At 43.2% G+C, this 25534-nt stretch overlaps 2 protein-coding genes and 1 long non-coding RNA gene across 8 annotated transcripts in view; 2 read left to right on the top strand and 1 right to left on the bottom strand.

Moving 5' to 3' along the window:
- The window catches only part of PEPD (peptidase D), a 141359-nt gene extending 140623 nt beyond the window's left edge, over positions 1 to 736 (top strand). Inside the window, exon 15 of the mRNA XM_055726401.1 lies at positions 55 to 736. Within this exon, the coding sequence (XP_055582376.1) occupies positions 55 to 204 (150 nt within the window). The 3' untranslated portion in view covers positions 205 to 736. The remainder of the gene's footprint in view (positions 1 to 54) is intronic.
- Positions 737 to 885: 149 nt separating this feature from the next.
- CEBPG (CCAAT enhancer binding protein gamma) lies at positions 886 to 12275 on the bottom strand. 6 transcript variants are annotated; one of them, XR_008735071.1, is made up of 3 exons: positions 11388 to 12275; positions 7771 to 8885; positions 6413 to 6489 (listed from the first exon to the last, which is right to left on the bottom strand). XR_008735071.1 is itself a non-coding variant. In XM_055726404.1 (3 exons), the coding sequence occupies exons 1-3, from the start codon at positions 12273 to 12275 to the stop codon at positions 6473 to 6475; spliced, it is 972 nt and encodes a 323-aa protein (XP_055582379.1). In that variant the 3' UTR covers positions 6422 to 6472. The 6 variants fall into 6 exon arrangements, 5 of the variants coding, with proteins under 5 accessions (XP_055582378.1, XP_055582377.1, XP_055582380.1 ...); XM_055726404.1 differs by having other exon boundaries at positions 6422 to 6489; positions 7771 to 7837; XM_055726403.1 differs by lacking the exons at positions 6413 to 6489; positions 7771 to 8885 and adding an exon at positions 886 to 2687.
- LOC114017388 (uncharacterized) lies at positions 12211 to 24082 on the top strand. Its single transcript, XR_003562428.2, has 4 exons — positions 12211 to 12344; positions 13194 to 13255; positions 17846 to 17906; positions 18853 to 24082. It is a non-coding gene; the product is annotated as an uncharacterized LOC114017388 (long non-coding RNA).
- The last annotated feature ends 1452 nt before the right edge of the window (positions 24083 to 25534 follow it).

The following is a 25534-nucleotide window of genomic DNA, read 5'->3' as shown; positions in this document are numbered from 1 at the left end:
GTGCTTCTCATCCCCATCTGGAATACCTTGGTAACCGCATGTTCTCTGTGACAGGTCCGGATCGAGGACGACATCGCGGTGACAGCCAGTGGAATGGAGCTGCTAACATGCGTCCCACGTACTGTTGAAGAAATAGAGGCTTTCATGGCCGAAGGCCAAAGCAGTGCCAAGTCATTTGACAGCCTCTCCAGCCAAAAGCAGTAAACTTCAAGATGATACTTACTGTCTCACACTAATCGGTCATCGTTCTGATTATGATGCTGCAGCACATAAAATAAAATACATCCAATTGTTAATAGCAATGGAGGCAGGCAGGCTATTAGATGGAGTGATTCATTTATTAAAAATGAAGGTAGAAGGCTTCAGCACTTGATATCCAGGTAACTCAAATGCTCCTGCTTGCTATCAGCAGTTTACATTACCAAGTGCCACCTGAATAACCCTGCTGCATAATCAGTGGGGCTTATACTTCTATCAGATCTCAGCTCAGTCATATCTTGCAATTAAAGCTGAATTTTGATGATTGGGACTCTTTAAAATACCAAATGGATTATCTGAATGCTGTCAGCAATTGTAACAATCTAAGTCCTTTTTTAAACTTCGTCATAAGTACTGTGAAAAAACACAGAAGAAAAAATCTGCAGCTCTCAGTGGACACATTTTTCTTACAGATCTTATTTCAGTGTTAACGGAGTAAGCAGAATCAAATTTGTATTAAAATTCATCCTTGGCATCATTTATGCTCACAACTTTGTGATCATTGCGCTCTCCTGCTCCTGTTCCTGCTTCTTTATCTGACCTTTCTACCAGTTCGTGTTCTGGAAACTTTGACCCTTCATTAGCCAGATTTTTCTGCTCTGAGTAGTGGGTGTACTGATCCTTCACACACAGCCTGATGCTTATTAGATTTGTCCATCTGTTTGTTCCTTAAAAACATAGATTGCTGTGGTGTTCACAAGCCTTAGAAAATCACAAGAAGGGAGTATCTTTGCTGCAGGGCTTAGGGTCATTCAGCAGCATATGCTGTGCAGAACGAGAGTTGTTTTTAACTCTCTAGTGTTAGCCAGTTCAGAATGAAATCATGTAAATTTTATTTGGATACACCACAGACATATTAAGAATGATCATAAAATGATTGTACATCGACGCAAGATTTAAATTGCCAAGAGAAGCCTTTCTTTACTATAGGTGTTCGTCAGCCTGCGGGAAAATACATTCCTTGCAATATAAAATAGCACTAGTTGCTGTAGCTACATAAAACCAATCTTGCTTACTTTATGAACACATCAAAACTCCTGTTTGGTCTTCAGGCTCCATTGCACAGTTTGACTGCAAAGCCACTTCAGACCATCCCTCTGCCGTGTCAGGGGAACTGAAGTCACACAGAATGTCAGGGCCTTGCTGGGTCTTACCGCTTAGCAGATGAGGATTTTCCCACTGTGAGGGGATCGGCTGACTTGATCATCTCAGCATCTCAGTTCTGTTGCTCACATCCTGGAGCTGGCACACAGGCAGTGGGACCAACTGTGAGCTTCTGGGTGCCTGCAAGCGCCTGTCTTATGTGGGGCATGCCACACAGCGTGGGCACGGGTGGCATCAACAACTACTGTGTGGCTGTCTTTGTGCCCCCGACCTGGGACCGGATTTAGGTCTGAAATAAATGTCCTAAAAGATGGTCAAACCTGTTGCTCTACAGAGAGCTCTTTTTGCTAATTGCGTTGATGTCTGTGACAAGAGCCTGCCCTTTATTCCTAACAGCTTGGTGACCCATTGCTAAATAGGAAGCTGCAAGTTGGAGACAAAAGAAACACATTGCGAAATAATCTAGGGGACTTCAGTCCTTATGTTTAATGTCACTTTATTAACAAATGAATCTATTTACTTTTTTTTTTTTTAAAGGTGGCTCAGCATTGGCTTGTAAGAGGTAAGTGCAGGAGGTTTTGTGAAGGGGAAGGGGCGAGGAGGGGTGGGCGTGAGATCAGCACCTTGTTCGTGCAGCTGCAGTAATGCCTCCTTGCGTGGTGGTGCCTCTGAAATGCAGTACTCATGCAGAGGACATTAGGCCTTGCTTTGGTGGCTTTGCAAACAGAAGCATACAGAAACGATATTGGTGCTGCTCTGGACTTGTCTCCCCCTAAAACTCAGGGAGTTTTTTCAGCGCAAGACAGTGCTCGTGGCCTCAGCCTTGTTCCCTCTGCGGGCAAATGCTTCCCTGTGGCATGCTCTGCACGCACCCATGGGATTGTTCGCTGCCTTGAGACCTGCTGCTGCTTCGGTTCAATAGCAGTTACTATTTTAAAGTAACACTTCACAGATTTAAAAAAAAAAAAAAAAGTTTTGGAATTGTTTCATCTGAGCCATAACCCCAGTCTAGTTAATAGGCCTTTCCCTGCCCGTGATTAATCTTGGCAAATACTGGGCTCTGCTGCTGCAGAACAGGTCGAGCAATCTGGTGTGTGCTGCAGGAGGCAGAACTGGTTCTGCTTCGACATGTACCAGCAAACGAACCCTACCACGGGTTCTGGGGGGAAAGCACTCGCTCACGTAACCGGCTACTCTGTTGTTCTGCTTACCTGAGACGTGGATCCATTTCAGTCGGGGATGGTGCCCCATCTCCCATTTTCCTCCGTGATCAGGCCCGTGAATGTGGTGAATATAAATTTCATTCTTCCTTCCAGAAGTCTGTTCTGTAATTATAATTTTTATCCACTTAAGCAAAAAGTGATGTAGAACTTTTTTCTAAATTAGCATGGGGGGGAGGCAGGGAAGTAAGCCTTTAAACAAAGGCAAAGTTATGTTTGAAAGTGATATTTAATTTAATTTTAACACTTAAAGTGTGTTAGTAGGGGGGAAATACAGGTGACAGCAAACTTTCTTTTTGACTGCGTTAGGGTCTTTAGCTATAATGTTTTCCCAAATGCCCTTTCCCCTTGGTGCAGTCTTAGAGTGGCACCAAAATAACAGAAAGACTATGATACGTTGAGCAAGTTTGTGTATTTAGAAAGGTGCGAGCACTTCTGAACTGATGTATTATATTGCTTCAGCTGCCTGGCGTTGGAAGCACTCTGGATTTATCTGCCACCCCAGTTTCGCTGCTACAGTGTGTAGCTAAAGTGGTAGAGCCTCCTAGTGCTCATGGAGGCTTGAGCAGACCCGTTCTCTCAGTGGTACAGCGAGAAGATGGAAGCAGGGTTCCCTGGTGAAACATACAGTGCTGTAATGCTCCTTCTTATAGTGACAGGCACTGCATGCTGTCACAAACTAAAGTTTTTAAGAAAAACATGTCAAAAGGAAAACTTTAACTTCTGTAGGCCTATGCTGAAATTTTCTTGCATCGATGTGGGTTTATTCCAGCCTTTCTTCAGGAAGAAGAGAGAATTGTCTGAGTCACTAGGTATGGGTGCCCCGTGCCTTGCAGTGGAGGGCAAGTTGGAGGCATTTTGCTGTCACACAGCCTGGGCTGCTCCATCCTGGGGCAAAGAGAGGGAAAGCCTCACCTCTGCCTTTGCTCCTCAGAGGTCTGACATAGCTATTTTGGCAGAAGGGGGCTTAGAATAATAGACTACCACCTTTCTTGCAGCCAGACTCTCACCGAGGGTAGATTTTTATTATTTTTTTTTTTATGACGCTGGGTTCATGGCTTCACATGTTAAAGTGATGTGCTGCACACAGCCTACACGCTTCTCTAGGCAAACAAAGCAAGTGTGGAGACTGCAACGCCAGAAATGTCATTGTACAAACAAGTGACTTTTCATAATTCAGTGGGTTTGTTTTAAACAAGTGGAATCGAAGTTGGCAGGAGTAACGAGAAGTCACCCTCCAGAGCATCAGAAAGAGTATTACTTCCGTTCAAAGAGATTTAAGAAACAATTTTCATCAAAATCAGAAACAAATGCCAGAGATTCGGAGCCCCCTGTTCCGATTATCAGGGGAGGACCCCACATCATCCTGCCAAACCAACTGCAGGACAACACGGCCACACAGTCCCAATTCACAGAGCAGACCACCAGGGAAGAGACTAGCTGGTGCCTTTTGCACCAGTTAGGTGCACAGTTAACAAAGGAGATCTTTTCATGTCACCTTTTTTCTTGTAGTTTTTGGTGGTTTGTTCCCCCCACTTTAATTGCAGTATGTTTTCAGTCTCAAATGTCTTTTTTTTTTTTTTTTTCTCCTTGTTATATCAGGAATTCAGCCAAAACTCTCATGAGTTTCTGATTCTTTCCATTGAGTGGAACCTAAGTGGAAGATACAAATGGAGACTGATGTAGATTTCTCATAGTAGCTGCTTGCAGTGGGCACCTCTACATTCGAGGGAAATAGAAAAGGGATAGGAAAAATGAGGCCAGCACTAGAAGCAAAAGGTTTTTATTAGCTTCTGATATTTCAACCCTACCTACTTAAGCTGCAGCTAGAACCAAAAAACATATCTTTGTAAAAAGACTACCATAATCCAAAACAATCCATAGAAGTTTTCCGCATGTATTAAAAGTTTAAATTCAAAAAGAACTTTTCAAGGTTTCATTTTCTAACAGCATCTTCATAGAGATCCTATCCAGGTTCTCTTCCTAAGTACAGATACAAGGCAAACAAGCATCCTACAAAATAATCTATGGAAAAAGGTAGTGTAGGAAGGAAACCAAGTGTACTAATCCACTAGCCAGACACACAAGTTAAATGTAACACAACCATACCATCAATGAAATACTTAAAAATGAAAATAAATTAAGGTTACATCAAAGGTCCTGCTTCACTTTTATTGTTTAAATCCTCAATATAGTACATACCACTGCATTATGGATCGTGGCAAAGACTTAGCACTAGCATTAAAAAAGTTGCTATAGAAAACTTTTATGAAAATAAAACAAGACCGAAGATACTCCTTCACACAACTGTATGGTGGCTATAGAAATTCCACTGAATCAGTTATTCAAACTAGGGGCATTTATTTTTTTAATGACTGTCAATTTCTATAAGATCTTCGTGGCAAATCTGAACAGCCATCAAAACAAACGTCAGTGACCAGTGATCCATACATTCTGGCTGAACAGATGCTGTCTTACCCCTTTGACTGCCTAGCCAAGCTGCACATTTTGTTCTCCCTGATACCTGCACCCCAGCAAGAATGCAATCTTGCAGAGCACAGTTTTTTGGTAGCATTTTGACATTTACTGAAAACTAAAATCTTCTTCTCATAAGGCCCCAGTCACCATGTGAGCAATGTGAACACAGGCTTACAAGGCTTTGTCAGTGTGCTGCTTTACCTCTTGTAACTGATGCTTCAGACTGATTTGCCATTTGGAAGCCAACTGCCTGTATGTATCATCATAGTATATTGCTATTTTTCTAGAAAACACTAGTAAGCATCCCAGCTCACTATTACTAAACCTTCCCCATTAACTAACTGGACAGGAAAGACCTAAGCGGTACTTTGTAGGACCTGCTCTACATATTTAAAGTAGTCCACCAGAGAGGAAAGCAAACACCCTCCACGGCCTTTGCAGTTTTGTAATATGTAATGAAGAAAACAAAGGGTTTAAATACAGTAAAAGGTATTTTGAAAACATTGTATCCAATTACAAGGTTCTGATACTACAGTGAACCATCCTGCTGGATTCCTTCTGTTATGCAAACTCTAAGAAGGTAAGCGCACATTTCTGTGAAAATGCTATTTCCCTAATACTAAGCTCCTTGTTGACAATGAATTTAGATCTGCATTTATTAGATAAATCTTCTAGAGGAGAAAAATATTTTAAACAAATACCCTAAGCAGTTTCTGGTTTAATTGTATCAAATCTTCAGTGTTAAACCTAAAAAGAAGAAAATTTCCATGAAATGATAGTTAGAACAGAGTTTTTGCTTGGTTACTGCATGGGCATCGCAGACAAGCTGCACCTCAAGAGTTCATTTCGTAAGGCTGCAACAGTGTCTACTGTCCATTGTTTTCTGGATCTGTTGTGGTGGTTTCAGTGCCAACAGGTTGCACATTGTCTGCAAGATTGTGCGCGTGCTCAAGGAACAAGTCTTTCAGTACGCTCAGCTCCTTGGTCAGGAGCTTAATTTTTGCTTCTAAACGTTCATTTTCTTCTTTGAGCTGGTTGACCCTTTGCAATGTATCTTGTGCTTTCTGCTTGCTTTTTAGCCGACTCTTTTTCACTGCCATGTTGTTTCGCTCTCTGCGCTGACGATATTCGTCACTGTTTCTATCCACAAAGGAATTTTTCTTTCCCTGTTTGCTTGGAGGCACAGCTTTGCCTCCACCACCAGGACTAACGGGCACCAGCTGGGGAACCTGCTGCAAACCACTGGTGTGTGCTTGGGTGTGAATCACGCTTACTCCGTTCGCATCTGTAGCAGTGTTCTGTTGGGATGTCTTGCTCATTTGGACAGGCTCTTCTTGGACACAAAAGAATTTATTAGGAGACTGAAAGCTGTTACGTTTCTTGAAGGCGATTCCAACAGGTCTTCACATGGATTAAGGGCAAGGTGAACCTAGTAGGAAAAAAACATGGCATTAAAGGTGCTGGCTTCAGCTACAACCTTATACATCACTGGCTTCAGCATAAGGTACTGATGGTACATCTGGCAACAACACATCATAACTGTGCTGGAAGCAGACAAGCTGCCAACTACATTTCAGACGCCTCTCAAACGTATTTGGATTGGAAGGGACTGTTACTGGGTCATCTAGTCAAGCTGTCTGCATTGTTCGCTGGCTTTACTGAGTTATTCCAAAGCCATCCCTGATGGATGGGTGTCTAGCCTAGCCTCTAATATCTCCAGTTTCACAACCTCTGTCTTGGCAACAGGTTCCACCGTCTAACTTTTCCTCCAGTTATATAATTTTCTTAATTTTCAGACTGGAGTTTTCCTTCTGCAGCTTAAACCTATTAGCAGCCTGACTCTTGACCAACAGGAGTACTTGATCCTTGTCCTCTTCAGACCATCTCTCTGGGTGCATGCACAGACAGATTTCCCCCCTGGTCTGTTGTTTTTTTTTTTCCTCTGGAGTGAAGGTGCTCCGACTGTCCACCTTTCCTTGGATCATCTTGCAGCACTTGCTTTTCAAGATGATGCCCAAATTGAGGACTGTTTTAAGGTCTCACTGGTACTGAGTGGAGAAAACTAATTTATGGAAAAAGGTAGTGTGCTGCAAAGGCTGTGACTGAGTGACATAAAAGGAACTCATTCAACAACAAGCAAGGTAAGACAAGCTAAGCCTGTAATGGTATTGTAACAAGCAGGTGGGACAGGAATGCAGGGTGATGACAATGTGAAAATCACTACACAGCAGAGAGGATTGTTGCCATTCATAGGAAGACAGCAGCCACAGCTGATTCATCACCTGCTGTAGCTCCTGCACTGGTCATTGTCCACTCTCCAGCAGATAAAACAGGTCTGACAAGCAGGACACCCTCTCACCTGACTGACGTTCTCCCACTGCTGAGGTCAGCCTGTTCCTAACCCTACCCGTAGCACACAAAGGACTCTACCACAGCTGTTGCAGGGACATGGCCCTAGCAAAGCTAACAGCAGATTCCTTCTCTTCCCATCTCACAGGATGACCTCCTAAATGTCTGGGAGAGAAGAGGGGAAGGGCAGCAGGGTTGTTCTAAGTTCCTGAAACACCTACCTATGGCTCCAATGAAAAGTACTCAGCGATCAGTCAAACAAGTGGTGATTTCTTGTCTTGTTAAAGAAAAGCATCTAACTGGTGTAAATCCTACTCCCGAGATCTGACTGCACTGCAGCGGTGCAGCCCTATGCTCTTACCGCACATACATGCAGTATCACACAGGCAGTCTTCAATGTCCTCCTTGCTCATCCTCAAGAGGACCCGCTGGGAAAACAAGCGGTTGAAGTCAGTGGGCAATGCTCATCAGCAGCGTCCAACCCACAGATTATGGCTTCCATCAGCAAGAGCACAAGACAGGAATGACTGTACTCCTGTGCCTAGCTGATGAATGGATGTAGTGAGATGTTTGTAAACAAGCTGCTGCGTGTAACTGGGCATTCTAAACTCATGGGTTCATCAGCTGTTACTGTTCTTGTTTTTCTTAGCAGTCTGAGTTGCTGTTGTACCTTCTGCTAGGGTATCATTAAAAAGGTTAAAATTCTACGGTCTAGATCAATTGCAAATTTTCTTCCATGAGGAAGCCAGAACAATATGCAGCTGCAGAGTGTGGTTCAGTAAAAGTCACAGAAAAGCCTGGTAAGTTTGGCTTGAACGTTATTAAAAATCAACTTTCTCTGTCACCAAGAAATCTTCTCACTTAAAACAAGTGGAGAAGATGTGTGAGTACACCCACACCTCTCCTATCAAGAAATATCTTCATTTGCGTATTTCAGGGTAGAGGGAGACCAACCATCAACTCTTTTTGGCATTTGTATAACTAAAATCTATATATATACATGCGCCTAACCTTTGCATTTAGTACTTTCTTGATTTCAACTCTTAAAGCAACTTTGCAAACCACATTTAAGTTTCAGATTCTGACTGAAAAAGCAAGTTGGTTCAGCAGTTAAACTGAATATACAGCTGACAAGGTGTCACAGTGCACAGATACCAGACTGGCAGGGCCAGTTGTAGCCATGCCTGTGTGATTGCACAGACATTTTTAGTAAAGATGCAACCGTATGCTCCTCTTGGGAGCATATACTGGCTTTGTTTCAGATTTATTTTTAAATACAAGATTTCTGCAGCCTTCAGAGTATATACGTCTGTTAGACCTGCTTTTTGTGCTTCCTGAGATACTACACATCCTGCCCCCAACGTGTAACAGGTTTCTTCACAGCACTAGGTTCCACGTGCTGCTTCTCTCTGTGCTGTCAAAACTACTTAACATTGCTTTAACCATTCCCTTCAGATCTCTCAAATTCCCGTGTACCTGAAAGGAAAAATTACTTGTTCCAATAAACTGAATTTTAATGGAAAATTTTAGTTAGGCAGTACGCAGATACGAGCAGAGAAGATAAGCCAGTGTCACGCCTCTCAAGCAAGCATTCCAGCCCTGCTAGAACAGATCTCCCCTCAATTCCCTCCCACTGCAACTGATCAGTTTTACGTCAAATAACCATCTCTTGAGTGAGACGTGCTCTTATCTGGCCTGATGGTCAGAACTCTTACGTGGGAGAGATGACACCTGGATTCCTGTCCTGCTCCAACTAATATTTATGCAAAGCAAGTAGCACTAACTGTACCGCATCACAGATAACCCAGGAGTATTAACAGCTGAGGCTCCCCCATTTATTTGGAGGCTGGATCCCTATTTCCAATTGTCAGTTCTTCAACAGAACAACAAGAGGGGAGGATACCCTGGATAGTGACAGGTGCTGTGAGGCATCCTTCAGGGAATACTGCGAGATTTAAAGGTAGCAGGTGAGAGACGTGCAGAAGGGGCTCTCAAGAAGGGTGAGGTAAAGGACACGGTAATTGGGAGAGGCTATGAGAGTAGGAAGGCAGATGGGTTTCAGAGTTCATTTCTCAGACACCATGCCACACAAACGCAGCTGCTCTGCTCCTCTCCACAAACAGGTTGGTTTCCTGTGAATGGATGAGAGTGCCCGTGCAGCAAGAGGCAGCTCCTTGGAAAGCCAGCCGAGTTTCCAAGCATCTTGTTCCCATAAAGCTGCTCATTAGCTTGAGCTCAGCGACAGCCCTAGGCTGGTTCCACCCAGCACATGGTAGTGTTTCCAGTGGCCAGTTAGAACTGCCTTGTTCTCTCCTTGGGCCACCAACTGGCCACCCACTACAGCATAATAACTGGTAACTCGGAGGTGTCTTCTCAGGCAAAGAGATGTTTCTTACAATCTGACTGCTCCTCAGGGACCACAGAGACTCCCAAGTAAATCGAGACCTTCATTATCTTTGCTTTCACACAAAAAAAAAGTTTAAAAAATTAAACTTCCAAATGTTTGTTTTGGCAAAAAACAAAAGATGCATTTTGTTAATTAAAATCAGCATTTTTTTTTTTTTTACTTAGCAGCAAAAACACACAAAGTGCTTCTCTCTGCTCCTTTTTGGAGATGTGACTGTGTTGATTCTGATCATTACTCTGAATGACTTAATTGCACAAATTCACTCAGCTGTCTTGTCTAATGCAAAATCAGTCCCAACCTGAACAGCAGTAGGTGACCTCACTTCTCTTTTAATTTCAGTAGGAATACCCCAAGTAGGATCTGGCTCTAAATCCAGATGACCTTGTACAAAGAAAGACAGCATAAGCCTCCAGGCATCCCTTTGCTGAACATGGGGAAGGCCCACTCCTGCATGGCTTCCTGCACACTCTCACAGGCCAGTGAGTAAGTCAATGACAATTCTCACGTACCAACTTTTTTGAGGCTAGGTAGCTCAAACCTACCAGCTGTTGCCACAGCTGACAACATCACTCCTGTATTTTTCTCAGAATCTCCATTTTTTCCCCGTACGCCTTACAAGAAAAATGCACTCCAGCATCCTTGTAAGAAATGTGCTTGGAACATCTGAAGTCTATTTTAATTGCAGGCTGGCAGTGTTGATGACAGAACTGCAAACAATCTGCACAGAGGTACCGATTTGACTCTGTATTTTTAATTATAATGAAGGTGGCTATTTCTAAAGATGAATTAATTCCTTAGAGCCTAAAGGTTTTTCTAATTATGAACGTTTATACCTTCTTAAGAGGCATTATAACCCGCCCGGCACCACTGACTGAGGGGGGCACCGACTGGTCTATGGTGACCGCTAACTCCCACCCGATGCCGGAGCTCCAGCCCACGTCGGGCTGTCCGGGACAGCGCTGTTTTGGGAGCTGCTCGGGAGCTGTCAGAACTGCCTGGGAACCAGAGCGAACTGCCAAAGGTTTCAGACCCCGCCGGGCAGCGGGAAGCGAGCGCGGGGGCTGCAGCGCGGCCTGCCGCGCTCCCGGCCGCGGTGAGCAGCACCGCCGAGGTCCCGTCCCGCTGGCCGGCCCTGCCCGGCGCCGGGCGCGATCGTCAACGGCCGCGGCGCCGGAGGACGGGCCGTAACGCCCGGCCGGCCCCGCTGCCTCGGCGGCGGGGCGGGGAGGCCCGGCGAGGCCCGGGCCCGGCCCGCCCCTCCCCAACGGGCCCGCGGCATCGCCGCCGCCGCCCTCCCCGTGGACCGCGACCCGGGGGCCGCCCGTCGGCGGCCGCGCTGCTCCTCCTCCCCCGCCCGAGCGGGGCGCGGGGCTGCCCGGCGCTGCCAAGCCGTGACTTCACCGGGGGAGGGAAGGGGAGGGGAGCCAGGGCCGCCCGCCGATTGCATCATGCGCTCCCATGCGCGGCGCCCGCCTCGGCACCCGCTGCGACACGGCGGGAGGGAGGCGGGCGAGGGCCGGCGCGGCCCCCCGGCCCCCCCCCGCCGCCGCCCCCCGCCCGGCCGCGCTTACCTGTGGCGGCGCGCGCGGGCGGTGGCGGTGGCGGCGGCGGGAGGGGCCGGGCCGGGCCCGAGCCTCTTTCTTTAAAGTGTGGCGTGCGGGCGAGCGGCGATTGCGACACCAGCCGCTCCGCCCGCCCCCTCGCCAATCGCCGCCCCGCCGGCCGCCGCGGTGATGCAATAGCCGCCCGGATTGGCAGCCGCCGCGGCCAATCGGGCCGCCGGCACTCTTACTGGGCGAGGCCGTGCGGGGGGCTGTCGCTCCCCCCTGCCGCGGGGCGGGTGCGTGTCCCGTGGGGCTGTGCCCTGCCCGCGCGGGGCGGCGCCGGCCCCGCCCGCCCCCTCGGGAGCCCGGCGGCCCGAGGCCCGTCACGGCTTTTCCCAGGCTCAGCGCCGCCGTCGCGCTGCTGCCGCCGGGGCGGAGGGAAACCCCGCTGCACGGCTGGCCGCGCCCGGGCCTAGCCGGCGGCGCCATCTTCCCCTGTGCAGCGGGGCGGGGGCTGCGCAGGTGTGAGGGGCCGCCTTTCCCGCCGCGCGGTTTGGCGGGAAGGGCAGCGGGGCGGCCGTGTCCCCTGCGGCCTGAGGGGAGCCGAGTGGGCCCTCTGCCCCCTGCGGGCCGGGGAGCCCCGCGGCACCTCCAGGTGGGCCCAAGGCCTTCCCCCGGAGGCGGCCGAGCCCTTGTTCCCCCGGTACGCCCCCTCAGGCAGCGGGGGGAGCTCGCTCCCGGCCCCCGTGAGAGAGGAGCAGTCCCGGGCCCGCCTGGGCGCTTTCCCGGGGGCGGCTGGCACGGAACCGGCCGGGCCCCGCGGGCAGCGGAGTAGGTCGTGTATCGTTTCTGTGCTGATTGGCATCTCCTAATTGTTCCTGGGCTGTTAATTAACACCTGGTGGTGTATTTCCATCTCGGTCTAGCTGCTGTGTGGTTTGCCTCTGTAGGATGCTGTGAGATACAGGTGGAAGCAATACCGAAGGTGACAAATGAAGATTTTAACTGTTCTCTTGACAACAGAAATCATGGCAAATTCCATAGATTATTAGTTAATTTTCCTTTACCAAAAAAAAAATCAAAAAATACTGGCAAGTAAGGGCATATGTAGATCATAGAGTTAAATGCCATAGGAAGATTATGCATCGATTCACAGGTATATGTTTGTTGTTATAAAATACTTCCCTTGTAGAAAAGAAAATTTTTGGCCCTTAGCATTTTCCAGGCACTTTAGTTCACATCACGTTAGCTCTGCCTAAACAAGCACAGTGTAGAAATAGATGTGCGTGCAGTTGAAGTTGTATGTGCACAGGATGCCTTTATATCCCTTCAAATGGGAAATACATACTTCAGTACAAAGGTGTGTGTATTTGCACTGGGCAGTTGTGAAAATCGTTGGTTGGCAGTGTAGGCAAGTTTTGAACAAGTTTAGGTGTGCAGGCAGTGAAAAAAGCAATGTGGGAAAAGTACCAATCTGTATGCCACTCCAGTTTAGCATGTAGACCTGCTTGGGAAATGTTTTGTGTCTGCAAAAGAAGTGAAAAAAAAAATACTTGTAAACATTAATTTTTTTGGTTAAGAAAAGTTTGTAAGCAGAGTTGCAGAGCTCGGTAACGTAGATAGAATTATTTGTATTTGCCATTTTTATGGCTGTTGGGTGGGTGGGGGGGTGTTGTTTTTGTAAAGCCCTGTGGAAAATAAACCACATTTGCAGAAGAATTCTGAGGATTAGTCTGGGCAAACAGTTTTACTCAGCTCATTACCATGAAGACACTTTTCCTTGTCAGTCATCAAGTATTTGCTTTAACATCTCTAATGTTTTTCTGCCTCTTAGTTGAAACTGTTACATTTTCTGTGACAATGACTCATCCATCTACAGCTAGAGCGAAATTCCAGGTAAGCATTAAACATTATCCTTTGCTCACAATAGTTAAGTAAATGTGTGCTCTTAGAGTGCTTTCCTAGGGTTTTAGAGCACTTTATGACTATTCATTCATTAATCCTCATCAAAGAAAGCTGAAGAAAATAAAATGTAGACCAACTTATTCTCATAGAGTCTGATTATTTAAACATTAAAGCTCACACATAATTCCATGCATGTAAAGCGCTCCAGCACTTGGTTGGCATTGTACCCTATTACAGGAAAACCATCACACAGCGTACTTCAGTGTTTGGAGGATATTGGGGTTTTTTCCCCACAGTGTTATAGTAAAAATAGAATATGATAGAAGTGATGTAAAAAGTAATCACAGAAATATATGGCCAAGTGCTCTTGAGATGTGGCATTGAAATACATAGTTTACCTGCTTATTTACAAGTTACAAGCTGTACAGTAGCTCTGGAGTCGGGTGCCGCGAGCAGGCTGGTCCCTGCTGGGATGGAGTCCTTTTCATTCTGATTCTGGATGTGTTCCTATAGCAGCAGTCTACCTATACAACTATACATAATATTGTAATAGTATCTTATTTTCATGTGCATAATCCAGTCTCATAGTTCTTTAAAGGCTTTAGTCCCTGGAAAAAAAAAATTACACAGATATTCAGCATCTTCAAGTAATATATAGCAAATCTCAGAGGCAGAAAGGCTATCGAGGGAATAGAAACTGTGGGAATTGGAGGCAGAAGTGTTCCCTTAACACTTACATAAAAACATTTAAGAGGTTCTCCACAGCCTTCCACTTACAGTGTGAAAATTATTTTGTCACTGAATCACTTCTGTTGTCTGATTCCACTGTTTATGTGTGTTACCCCTGTCTTCATGGGCAATTATTTCTTTGTCCTAAAATAAAACCTATACAAACACCCTGGACTACAACCTACATTTTAAAAAAAATATTTTCCTGTAAGCATTCAGTTCTTTGCCTTTATTTCCCTCATGGGTAAACCTTCACTGGATTTTTTTACTTCAGACTTGCACATTTCTGTTAATTTACTTTTCTCACATGATGCTACTGTGTAGTTTTTACCTTTGGTCTGACTGACATCCTTTGAATGAAATGAGCCTTTGAATTCTTCTAGATGAGCAGTCAGTCATTTCCTTTCCAGTGATTTAGAAGAGAGAAAAATTAATGTATTTGTATATATATTTTACAACTAGAAATAAATAGGCCCCTTAGGTAAAACCACACCATTCCAGGCTGTGATGTACAGTGTGTTATTGTATTTGAAGGCAAATGCACTGAATTATGACAAAATTAAAACCTTTTCTTGGTGACTGCTACCACTATTCTCTCAACCGAGATTTGTTCAAAACTGGATAGAAAGACTGTCTGAACATGATTACATTCCTTATGATCACCAAGCAAATCACATTCATTCAGGAATATCCCAGAAATACGAAGTCTGTAATAGAGATTTCCCCTAATCTTATTATTGCAAACCTCCTTTCCCTTAATAACCCTTACATTTTGGTATTACAAGAATTACTTTTTTACATTCAGGACTGACCTGCACCAAGACCAAAATCCTACTGTTAGAAATCAAAGTTTTGCAGAGCTGAGGTTACAAAAGCTCCAGAAAGCAGAAGGATTGCTGGGTTTCATTTATCAGGAATCTGGCTGTATTTGGAAAAAAATAAAATTCAGAAAGGAAAAGCATTATGGATACCTCCATCTGTTTGAAAAAGATGATGTATGTTAAACACAGATTTTTTGAGTGTTTTTTTCAATCTGATTTAGTAATTCAGATGATAGAAATTTGTCTATTAATAGGTGATTTGTCAGAGGTAGCCTTTTTGAATAGGTGAAGAGAAAGGAGGGGAAACATTGCTTAGCGGTGACTGCTATTTCAGGATCGTACTTCTAATTCTAGCACTGACTCACTATAGGCTTGGAAAGTTACAGCGCTTTTGTTCTAGAAAATGCTAAGTAAAGAAAGGAGCCATTCTGCTCTAATAGCTAACATCCATTTTATTGTAACACTGCCTGGAGTTCATTTACAGGAAAAATCCAATGCCTTTGTTCTTTCTCTCTGTGCAGCTAATAAGTCTCACAACTAAGTATTTCCCATTTCTAGTTCTGCACCTTCCAGTACTACTTCCCTTATTTGCAGTTACCAAAATATTAAAGTTATTCAGATATCTAAAGTTACTCATACTGGCTTCTGAAAAAAGATTAACTCAATTACATGGGCAGAATAAAGGGGATGTTTCTCAAATGGAGGAGGACAAAGGAAAAGCAGACAACTGTTCCCTCCCCCCATCTTCAGCAAGCTATTGGGTGATAGCAAAATGAATCAGGCTGACACGGAAATCTTACAGTATCTGAGAAAACTAATGTATCGATGATCACTTTTACTAGAAATACAAGCTGTCACTTCTATAGGTGTTGCATAGAACAATTCTCTCCGGCTAAGGCTGTTCCCATTTCCTGTAGTTTTAAGTGAGGGATTGGTACTTCGTTCCTGATGGACTGGTTTCATCTAGGTAGAGGCTGCATTAGTTTTGCCCTGAGACTTAATTCCTTAATTGCCATTTTTTTGCTCCATGCCATTATTGGGAAGTTAAACTTTTTAATCAGAAACGTCAAGCTAGCACTTCTAGAATTAGCTAGCTGTGTAGGCGAAGGCGTGCCCATTTTTGCAAGTGTCACGTTTTTGTATGTTATCCTGGTTAGTAGGCTGGGTTCTTTGACAGTCACGTATTAGGGGCTTCTCTTTCATAACTACAAAATACTTGTCAATTAAAAATCTGCTTTTTAGTGAAACTCTTACCCAGCCTATGCTTATCGCTCATGCTGTCAGGAATTTGTGCTTCAAGCCAAACCAGCTCAGGTTCTCCAGTACCAGTGTTTTATTTCACAAGATGGCACTTTGATCTGAGAAACATACCACAACAATTTTGTAGTACCTCTTGAGGGATCTGCAGATAGAAGGCCATCTCATTACCCTGAGTAATCCTTTGCCGTCTTGTGATGATTCTCTGCACGTAAAAATACTGTCACAAAAATGTGTGCTTTTTCAAAATTTAACATATATCATCCTCTCTTCATGGTATTCCAGAGGACTGCTTAGAAGATGACCAATGGATTTTAAGTAAATAAAGATGACCAGATATACATTAGTGCTCAGTAGCCACAAGTCCCTTCAAAGTGAGCAAAGGTTACTATCTATGACCTTCTATAGAAATATCATAATATGGAATCAGAAGCCTTCCTGTAGGTATTTGAGTTTGAAAATAGCAAGTGTGTCCCTGAAGAATGCCTGGTCTGGGAGGAGGCTCTAGGTGTGTCACATTGCCCCAAAGTGTTCAGATTTCTGGAAGAGCATCTAACAAAAAGGAGTGCCACGTTCCTTTACAGTTTTTACAGGATTTTACTGTTTTTATCAACCTATGTTTGTGCTGAGCATTGCTCTGATGTCTAGTGATCCAATTAAAATTGGTATAGCCATTGTTGTGAGTTTAACTTGGGCTTGGCTTGAGTTTTACCTGAACTTCTTCAATAATTGCACTAAACAATGCAAACTGCGGGTCTTCTGGTATCTACAGAGTGTGACAGGGATTTGTACGCTGCCACTGATCAATACTGAGGTTTGCTGCCATGTGTATCTAAAATGTTAGGTAAGGTGAGGCTGCATAGCTGAAGATGAGTAAAAACAAAGTAGATAAATGGATTGAAAGGAAAATGCTATGTATTGTATGTGTATATGTGCACATATGAAATCTGGTTCAAAAGAGACTTGTTAGAACTGAACAAGTCTGAGCGAGAATTAATGGCCCACACCTGGGAATAAGAGGTGAATTCTCAAGTATCCAGGTTTAGTAACTGCCACACCTGTCCTATATTCCCAAAAGCATAAATGAGGTCTGCAAGGATTTAGATAGCTTAGCTTCTGAATGCACAGTGCCATGGCTCTTTTCCAAGGCATCATCAGTCACTGCATGAAAATCCCCACCCATAATTACTAGGGCATTATTTGTCATGGGCTATACTCTAGTGCAGAACTTTACCTTATTCACATGATATCAAGAAGAATAAATAGTTTTAGGCATGAATTTTATCCAGACTTCAAAATGGCTCTTCAGAACAGAACTAAAATAAATATCCTTCCAGAAAAGCAATTAAATTGGAGAGGCATAGCTCTGTTCCTTCTTCAGTCTCATGGTGCTGGCAGAATGAGGACACAAACGTCTTTCTTATCAACAGCTTTATTCCCTGCAACCTATGTGACCTCTGAAGTACCATAAAAAGCTCAATGAACAGCCACTTGAAAAGAAAAAAGAAACTGAGCGCTTGTCACCTGTCAGGGGATAGTCCATCTGATTGTTTACTCTGCCTCACCTCTGTTCATAGAAGTGAATAGAAAATGAGTTAGTTATGCCTGGATCGTACAAGATGCGTGGGAGGACAGTTTGAGAAAGTGTTTTGGCAATCACAGCCTGTCTGTCATTGATCTCCTGCTACTAACATCTAGGAGAATTTTGTGCTAGATAATCAGTGACCATGATACTTTGGTCAGGCAAGTAGAGTCTCTCTCTTGTCCACAACAGAAAAGAAGTACTTACCTCAACAGTGCCATCCTCCTTCCAGAAAGCTTATTCTCTGCATTTGGTGAGTTAACTGTTTTTACTTTTTCTGCCTCCTGAAATGGAAGCAAATTCCAAACTAACAGTGGGACACAGCTCTCTGCTTTGGCTCTGCATACCTTCTAATATATTACAGGCTTCCAGAAGAACAAAGCAATTACGCTTACACTTGCAGGCGCCTGAGTATCTCTGTCATAGTGAACTTACTAGACACAACCTAGTGCTAGGTTTCTATTGAATATAAACACTGCAGCCACATTTGTAGAAAAAGCCATGTCCCAGGGCCAGCAGTGTCACTGGAGAAGGACTCATCTGGTTTTCTCTCCTCACAGCAGTAACTAGATCACATTTCCCCTGGACAGTTAGGAGAAGCTTTATGCTCCCTTCATTGCCAGCATGTCCTTTGAGGGCATGTTTCTGCACCTCACTGGCCTTAAAAACCAACTCGGCAAATCTTTGTACAGAGGAAACTCCTTGTTCTGAGATCTTTAGCCGTCACGTGGGGTTTTTCTGCATCAGGCATGATTTATTTGGTCAGAAGTTCTTATGCAATTAAGACACCAACTGAAATTATTGGGAATTTTACTCGAGGAGAGAATTCAGGATCAGCAATATTACAACAAAGTTGATGTTGGTGACTTAGAAGGGAACAGCCTGTGAAAATATGGGACAAAAAAGAGTAACATGCAAAGGAAAAGTTGATGGGAACACAGAACACTTCAACATATACTGAACCTGGTCTTGTAGACTCCCAGTGCTGTGTGTGCACTGGCCACAGCATAATACCAGCAGCCACTTGGCAGAGACTTACTCTACTAAAACACAGTGGCTTCTCTGGAGACTGTTTTCTCTGCATACCCAATATTTGCTGAACACGCACATTCCAAAGAGGACTTTACCAAGGCGTACACAATTGTAGAAACCTTCAAAGCACACAGCGAATGTGGTAAAAGTCACAATCATTTGTCCAGGTTTTTGAGGCCCTCCTCCAGGGAGTACAGCCATTGCTTTGAAGTCACCTACAGTCCTGGTGGAAATGTGGTTTGTCAGTTGGGGAAGAGGACTTTGCTTACCAGCAAATGAAATTCTTTGACGTACATTGTTTATGTGTACTTTCACCTCACATCCTCTTTTTCCTGTTGTGTAAAGTCCTTTGACATTAAGGGACTCAGCAGGTGGGATAAAACTGAGGGGTGTAATGCATGTGCTGGTCTTTTCCTTCCTATGAACAGAACGAGGACGGGATGAGTGCCCACGGGTGTATGTGTACTCCTAGCAGGAATATGCACGTAGGCAGCCAGTCCCAGAGAACTCCAGCTATGACAGACTACCTTTCTGCTAACAGGCTAACGTGGGATGTTAGATTTTTCTGGTGCTATAAATAACTGGAAAACCTCAAGCACAAATGCCAGTGCCTTAAGTATAAAAAAGTTTATAACAAAGTATTTCATTTGTGTGAACACTGTCTTAATGTGGGGACATTTATTCAACCCTAGTGTATGGCATCAGGAGACAATACTGCAGCATATTCTGAAACGGTCTATATGTCTTTGGCTTTCATCACGTGAAGCTACGCTACCTGTGACTGTAGGTGTAGTGAGAGTTCACAGACACCTCTCGGATACTTCATGCTATAGCAGCATTGGTAGCTGAGCTATGGGAAAACTGAAGAGCATGCTGCTTTTTCTTTCTTTCTGAGTGTTTTAAAATAGGTTTCTGGAAAGGTTTTGAGTAGGCTTACAATTTGATAAATGTCACAGGTTCTGATACTCTACGACCAGATGAATTTTTTTTAGCCCTGACTAAAATATGTAGATCTAAGGACCTAGAAGTATTTCAGTGCTGCAAGGGAGATTTGACTGAATAGCTGTCAGCCCACTGAAACAAATCAGCAAAGGGCACCGGGGCAAAGTCTGGCTTCCTGAAGACTCAGTTTGTAGCTGATGTGTCAGGAGATCTGAGCTCTACCTGCAGGATTTCCCGCAGTTTAAACATTTAGCCTTTTCTCATAATAGGGACATACATATTTAACGTCTTAATATCTTCCATAAAATATAGGCACCAATTTTTGCATGTCCAAAGCAATCAGCAGCTGAGCCTGCACAGCTATGTGCAAGGGGCAGCTATAGTTAGGAGGCCCACAGTGTCTGGCACTTCCATAAAAGAGAAGGAAATGGGAGCCTCAGACTTTTGTCAATGACATCCTGAGCTGGGTAAGTGATGTTTATTCCAGTTTATTAATAAAGGAGAAAAGTAATTCTCATGTGGTCTAGACCCTACCATAGATGCGAATGATATCTTAATGACTTAAGTTAAATCTAAATGATCCATAAACCCTGCACGTAGTTATATGAATTCCATCTACTAAGCCTTTCTCAAAGGCCCCAGAACATGCTGGTGTGGAATAGCCCCTTTTTAAATGGAAAATACTGACCCGCTATCAGCTGTACTGTCTTGTCCAACCTAAATACCAGCTGTGTCGGCTGTGGTAACTGTCAGCAATTGTTTCTCTGACAGGGAGCAACAGGGTTCTGTGCCGAGTTACACTTTTCTGTCCTTCTCTTTTGACAGCTAAGTGTCAGATTGCAGGCAAATTCATCCTCCCCATGCTATGGGTTCTGTGGCATGTGGGGTTTTAAATCTTCATTTTCCTTTTCAAATCATATATTTTAGTAAAAAAAAGTCCAGTACTGTAGCACCCAACACTAAAACATGTTGCATGAATTCTTTTTAGAACCATGCAACTCATATAATTAAAACTCTGGAGATTTTCCCTGCCTTTAAAGAATATATAGGAGTTATTTTTCTAAAATTAAATTTTACTTTGCCATGTTCAATTTCACTTTATGTTTACTACATTTACGTCATAAATGTGAGCAGTTTGTACTGCTCATATTTCCCATTAATAGAATGTTGGGGTTTGTTAAGGAACGTAGGCTTTATGCTTGTATTAATTATTATATGCAATTTGCATAATATTAGCATCTAGTTTAATTGTTTAGGCCTGTAAGAATTATTCAAAGTGAGCAATTTAAACTCCAAAAACTTACTCCCATTTCCTATCTTTAATTACAGGAGTAGAAGGAAAAAAATAGACATTTTTGCAGTATGGGAACCCAATTAATAGCTGGTTGATTTTTCACTTAGAAAGACATGTAGTTTGCAAGGACTTTTTGTTTGGAATTAGAAACCTCCCAGTCCCGACTCTTCCTGAATGATTAGCTTTGATTATACTTTGCTCTGGTATTAACTATATGGCCATGTAAGTCACATGATGTTGTTGCTACCTCCTAGCTGAAGGGCAGTACCTTTTCAGCATTGCTTTATGAGGATGTAGATACCAAAACATCTTGCAAACAGCCTAGCACTTTAACTGGCTTTTCACTTTCTGAAATGTTACTGCAAGCAAAATATCATTTTTATGCTTCCATTAAATGAATAAAAAAGATTATGACTGCCATCAAAAGAGGTCTTCTGATTTTTTTCATATGAATTCTGATGTTTATTTAAAGCACTCTGTAGCTCATCTGTCAGCTGCCTTTAAAAACGAAGCAGAAGGAACGTTTGTTCCAGGCATCATAATTTGAGGTAGCCAGTCCTGTTTTCCTCCAAAACTTTGAAATGTCCTTATAACCTCCCAACATTAGTTTCTGGATTTTTATGGGACTGTGATCCCTTCAGGAAAAACCTACTGATTGTTAGACTCACCTGGTTTGTGATTAACTCTTATTGCACGTATGACTTGTTTTACCTAAAGCGTAAGATTCCGGTTTGAACAGAAAAATGTAAATATGAAGGTCCTGTGGAACTGAGGCAGCAATGAATAATGTCTCCTTACTTTTATGAGCAGGACTGGGATGCTGAATGTTACTGTGTGCAAATTCTCTTTCTATGAAGGCTTAGAAGGCAGAATAGGTGTTACCTCAGCAGGCAGGAGTGCCGGGTCCTTTCCCTGATGTTTTCAAGTGACTTTTGGAATCCCTGCAGGGAATGAAAGGCCATATCATGTCACCTGCCAGTGGCTGCAGGAGACCTGGTGCCCCATCAGCCTGCCACATGGTCAGTCTTGAGGTGCAATCACTGTGGCAGGGTGAACACGCTGCAGATGGGGACTTCAGCACTGTATGTATGCCAGCTCCCAAGTGTAAGTTGCCTCTAAAGTCGCATCTTTGTGCAGTGGTTATTCTTAGGAGGGTCAGGGAAATTCTGATGCCAGAAGTATCAGTCTTATTAGCTTGAAACTGATAACAAAACTGCGATCATTTCCGAGCTGAGATTGCCTCTGACTTGCTTCCTTTGTGCATCTGTTGTTCCGTGGTGCTGGTGGTTGCTTTGATCATGGTTTGGATTCATTGGTGATGTCACCGAGTGACTGTAAGAACTTTGCAGAGCTTCCTTGTGACTCTCTTCCTTCTCCCTGCATCCACACTAAGCAGTAAAAGTGCTTTCTATAATATAGAGTCAATACTTATCAAACCTGACATTTTAAAATAAGAGTTGAGTGTGACCCCAGACCTTTCTGCCACAGAAGTCAAATGCTTTATGACATTAATAAAAGAAGGGTTGCACCAAAGGTGTATTGTCTTCATATTTCCAGGTCTTAGTCCTTAATTCCCTAGATACTTTGAGCATCAAATATTTGCAGGCTGGGAATCAAAAACTATGAGCTACTAGATAGTGAGACTATCCTGTCGTCTGACCTGTGAATCACACAATAATTTCAGTGTTAGGAGGCGTGTAAAAAGCCCACCAGTTCCTTGAGCTCTCTGAGAGGCCTCATGCAGTTCTCATCCCACCAAAGTCTGCCATGGATTCAGCAATGTGTTATCTGTGGAACAACAGCATGCACTTTTCATATCCATACTATACTACAGGATGTAACATTTTACCATGTTTTTACTCTGTAGATTAATTTTGATCCTTGTAACAGTCTCCTGTAAAGGGGAGTAAAGTTGGTTAAGAGAGGATGAGAACATAGAACTTAGTCCATATCAGGGACTAAATTTTGTGACAGGATGTGCCACATGCTAAAATACATAATTAAGAAATGGGACTTAATTTTTATAAGCTGGCCTTCCTCTTCCTTTCCAGTCCCATCGTTCTTACTTTTCCTATCTTGTTCTGATTGTAAATTCTTTGTGTAGCAAAGGGATGTCCTTCTATACTTCTGGAAAGTGCCTAATATATTTTGGTATTTCCATAATATAAATTTTTTTATTTGTTTTTGCAATTACTCCCAGAATAATGTCCACAGTGCATACAAGAACTATCTAGAAAGTGTGATGAAGCCTGAGCCATGCTGTACCATCTTCTTTTTGAAAGTCTCAAAGAGGTCGGCAAAAAGTAACATTTAAGTCAGTAGTAAGGTCTCTCATTGCTTAAGTCGCCTTCTCAAAATGTATTAGCCCATCTTTGTTAATATACCTTCTGAAAAGCAGATGATTTGGGATTACTATACATGGTCTCCTTAAACATTGCCAAAGTTATGCTTAGCCCAGTAAACTACCTTTTGCATTGGAAGAGCAATGTTACAGGATGACTACATGGATATTTTCAAAGGATTAATGCAAAGTCAGAACACATGTATGTGTAATAGAAAAACAAGGGTATTTTCTTCTTGTGTGATTCAGTGTTGCATTGCAGTGTTCACATAGGTGTGTTCCGGAACAATTACCAATATTATGTATTCAGCCTTAGCTGCTACTTCAGTTAGTATTGCAAATTAGATTTTTAGGAAGAGCTGATAATCATAATATGCTTTGGGTATCAGAGTGAATTAATCATACAAGTGAGGAGATGCTATTGCTCTAACTGGCATGGCTTTGTTAAATAGTGATGCTAACCCAGGTGTGCAGTCCAGCTGACTTCATGCGTGACAAGACTATCGAGATGCTGTTATTTTGGTATCTAGTTTTAGGTGCAGTTGAGGACACTGAGATTTGTGAGCCTAAGTTCCCTGCATAGCTCAAGCAGGCACTCTGAGAGCATCTAAATTAAATGGCCAAAGTTGGTGTCACCTCTGTGCAAACACAGGTACAAGTTGTGTTCCAGTTTTCTGGATTTACAAGGAGGTTAGATCTCTGGTTTTGGATCCCCATCTTGGATGTTGCCATGAAAAGTAGCCATCCATATTCTAAGAGTTACAGTCTTCAGAGAGTATTTTGAGAACTCTCTGCCCCTAAAAGCTGTATTTTGTATATGCTCCCTTAAGGATACAATGGCAAAAAAAAAAAAAAAACAAAAAAGAAAAGAATGATGTATCCAGAAATAAATATATATTAAGATAAAAACTAATTTAACTTTTCCATTTAAAAGAATTTTAAAAAGCAAGGAAGTGTATGAAAAATATAAAGTTTTTCATTTGTAGGGAAGCAGTAGTCAAACTTTTGCTTGCTCATTGGTTGTGATATTAGCTCAGGACATAGCAGCGATCAAATTCTTAGCTTTGCTACTTATTTCTTGGGTGGCCTTGACAAGTCATTCCATCTCCCAGTTTTCTAGCTGTAAAATAGAGAGTAACAACACTGCTCCACCTCCCATGGAGATGTAAACGTGAATGAATTAACAATTATGGACTGCTCATGATGAGAGAAACCACTGAAGTTTGTAAGGTAGACAGAAGACTGGAAAGTAAATTCAGGTGTGAAAAAGGAAGATAATTGTTTAGTCTAAGCTAAAAGAATAGAGAGAGAATGGATGATTTGTGGATAGGCCAAATATTGAGCAAAGGAGTAATTTATGTATACAATAGGAGAACTGTAAACATCATCCAGGGAAGTCTTAAGGCAAAAGTGATGGCCTAATGCTGCAAAAGAAAACAGTATGGTGAGAGGTGAGGAGCAATACTATCATGTGCTTTTTTTTTTTTTTTCTTTTTTTGGTGATATTTCAACTGTCTGTTCTTTGGAACAGAACTTAATCCTATATCTGAAAAGCATTTGGAATATTCTGGGCACCATGAATATGGTCAGTGAAATATGGTCCTAACTGTAAGAGAGGAACTATGTATGTAATGGCTCATTAACTATGCAAAAATTGTAAACAGATAAACCACTTAGAACTTCACAGACTGATTGCACATGATTACAGGTGACAAGCTGGAAACAGTTTGGGTTATGAGCACCATTTGAATGGAAGTGAGCAGTAATCAGGCAAATGGAAGTGAAAAGTTGCTCCCTGTCAGCTAGCTTGGTAATTGCAAAGCACTGAGCTCTCAGTAGAGGGGCCAGAAGTCAGCAGAGCACAAGGACAGCAAGGGTTGAGGACATGGTCAGAGAGACCCTGAAGACAAGGAGAATAATGTGAAAAGGGAAGAGGAAGATAGCATGGATTTGGGTTAGTTCACCTTGGAGCTGTAAACAAGTGTTTCTCCAAAGGAGGGAGGCTGTAATGTTAAGTAAATCATCTGTCATTGGACCAAACTGCAATTCAAAAATGGTAATCGGTCACCAGCTGCCTTTCCCAGCTGAAGGCAAGGTCCTTCTTGTCATACCACCCTGCATACTGGTATGCTGGTCTGCAAGGCTTTGACATGTGAAGCGTTTTCCTCTGAAAATTATCATGTGTGGCAGCCTTTATGTGCAGTATTATGTTTCCCCTCCCTGGGGCAGAAAACACAGGAGAGGGGACAAGATTTTGTTTTGTCACACCACA

Source organism: Falco cherrug, chromosome 14 (assembly GCF_023634085.1).
Source record: "Falco cherrug isolate bFalChe1 chromosome 14, bFalChe1.pri, whole genome shotgun sequence".
NCBI lineage: Eukaryota > Metazoa > Chordata > Aves > Falconiformes > Falconidae > Falco > Falco cherrug.
This window is presented reverse-complemented; position numbering and strand designations above follow the sequence as displayed.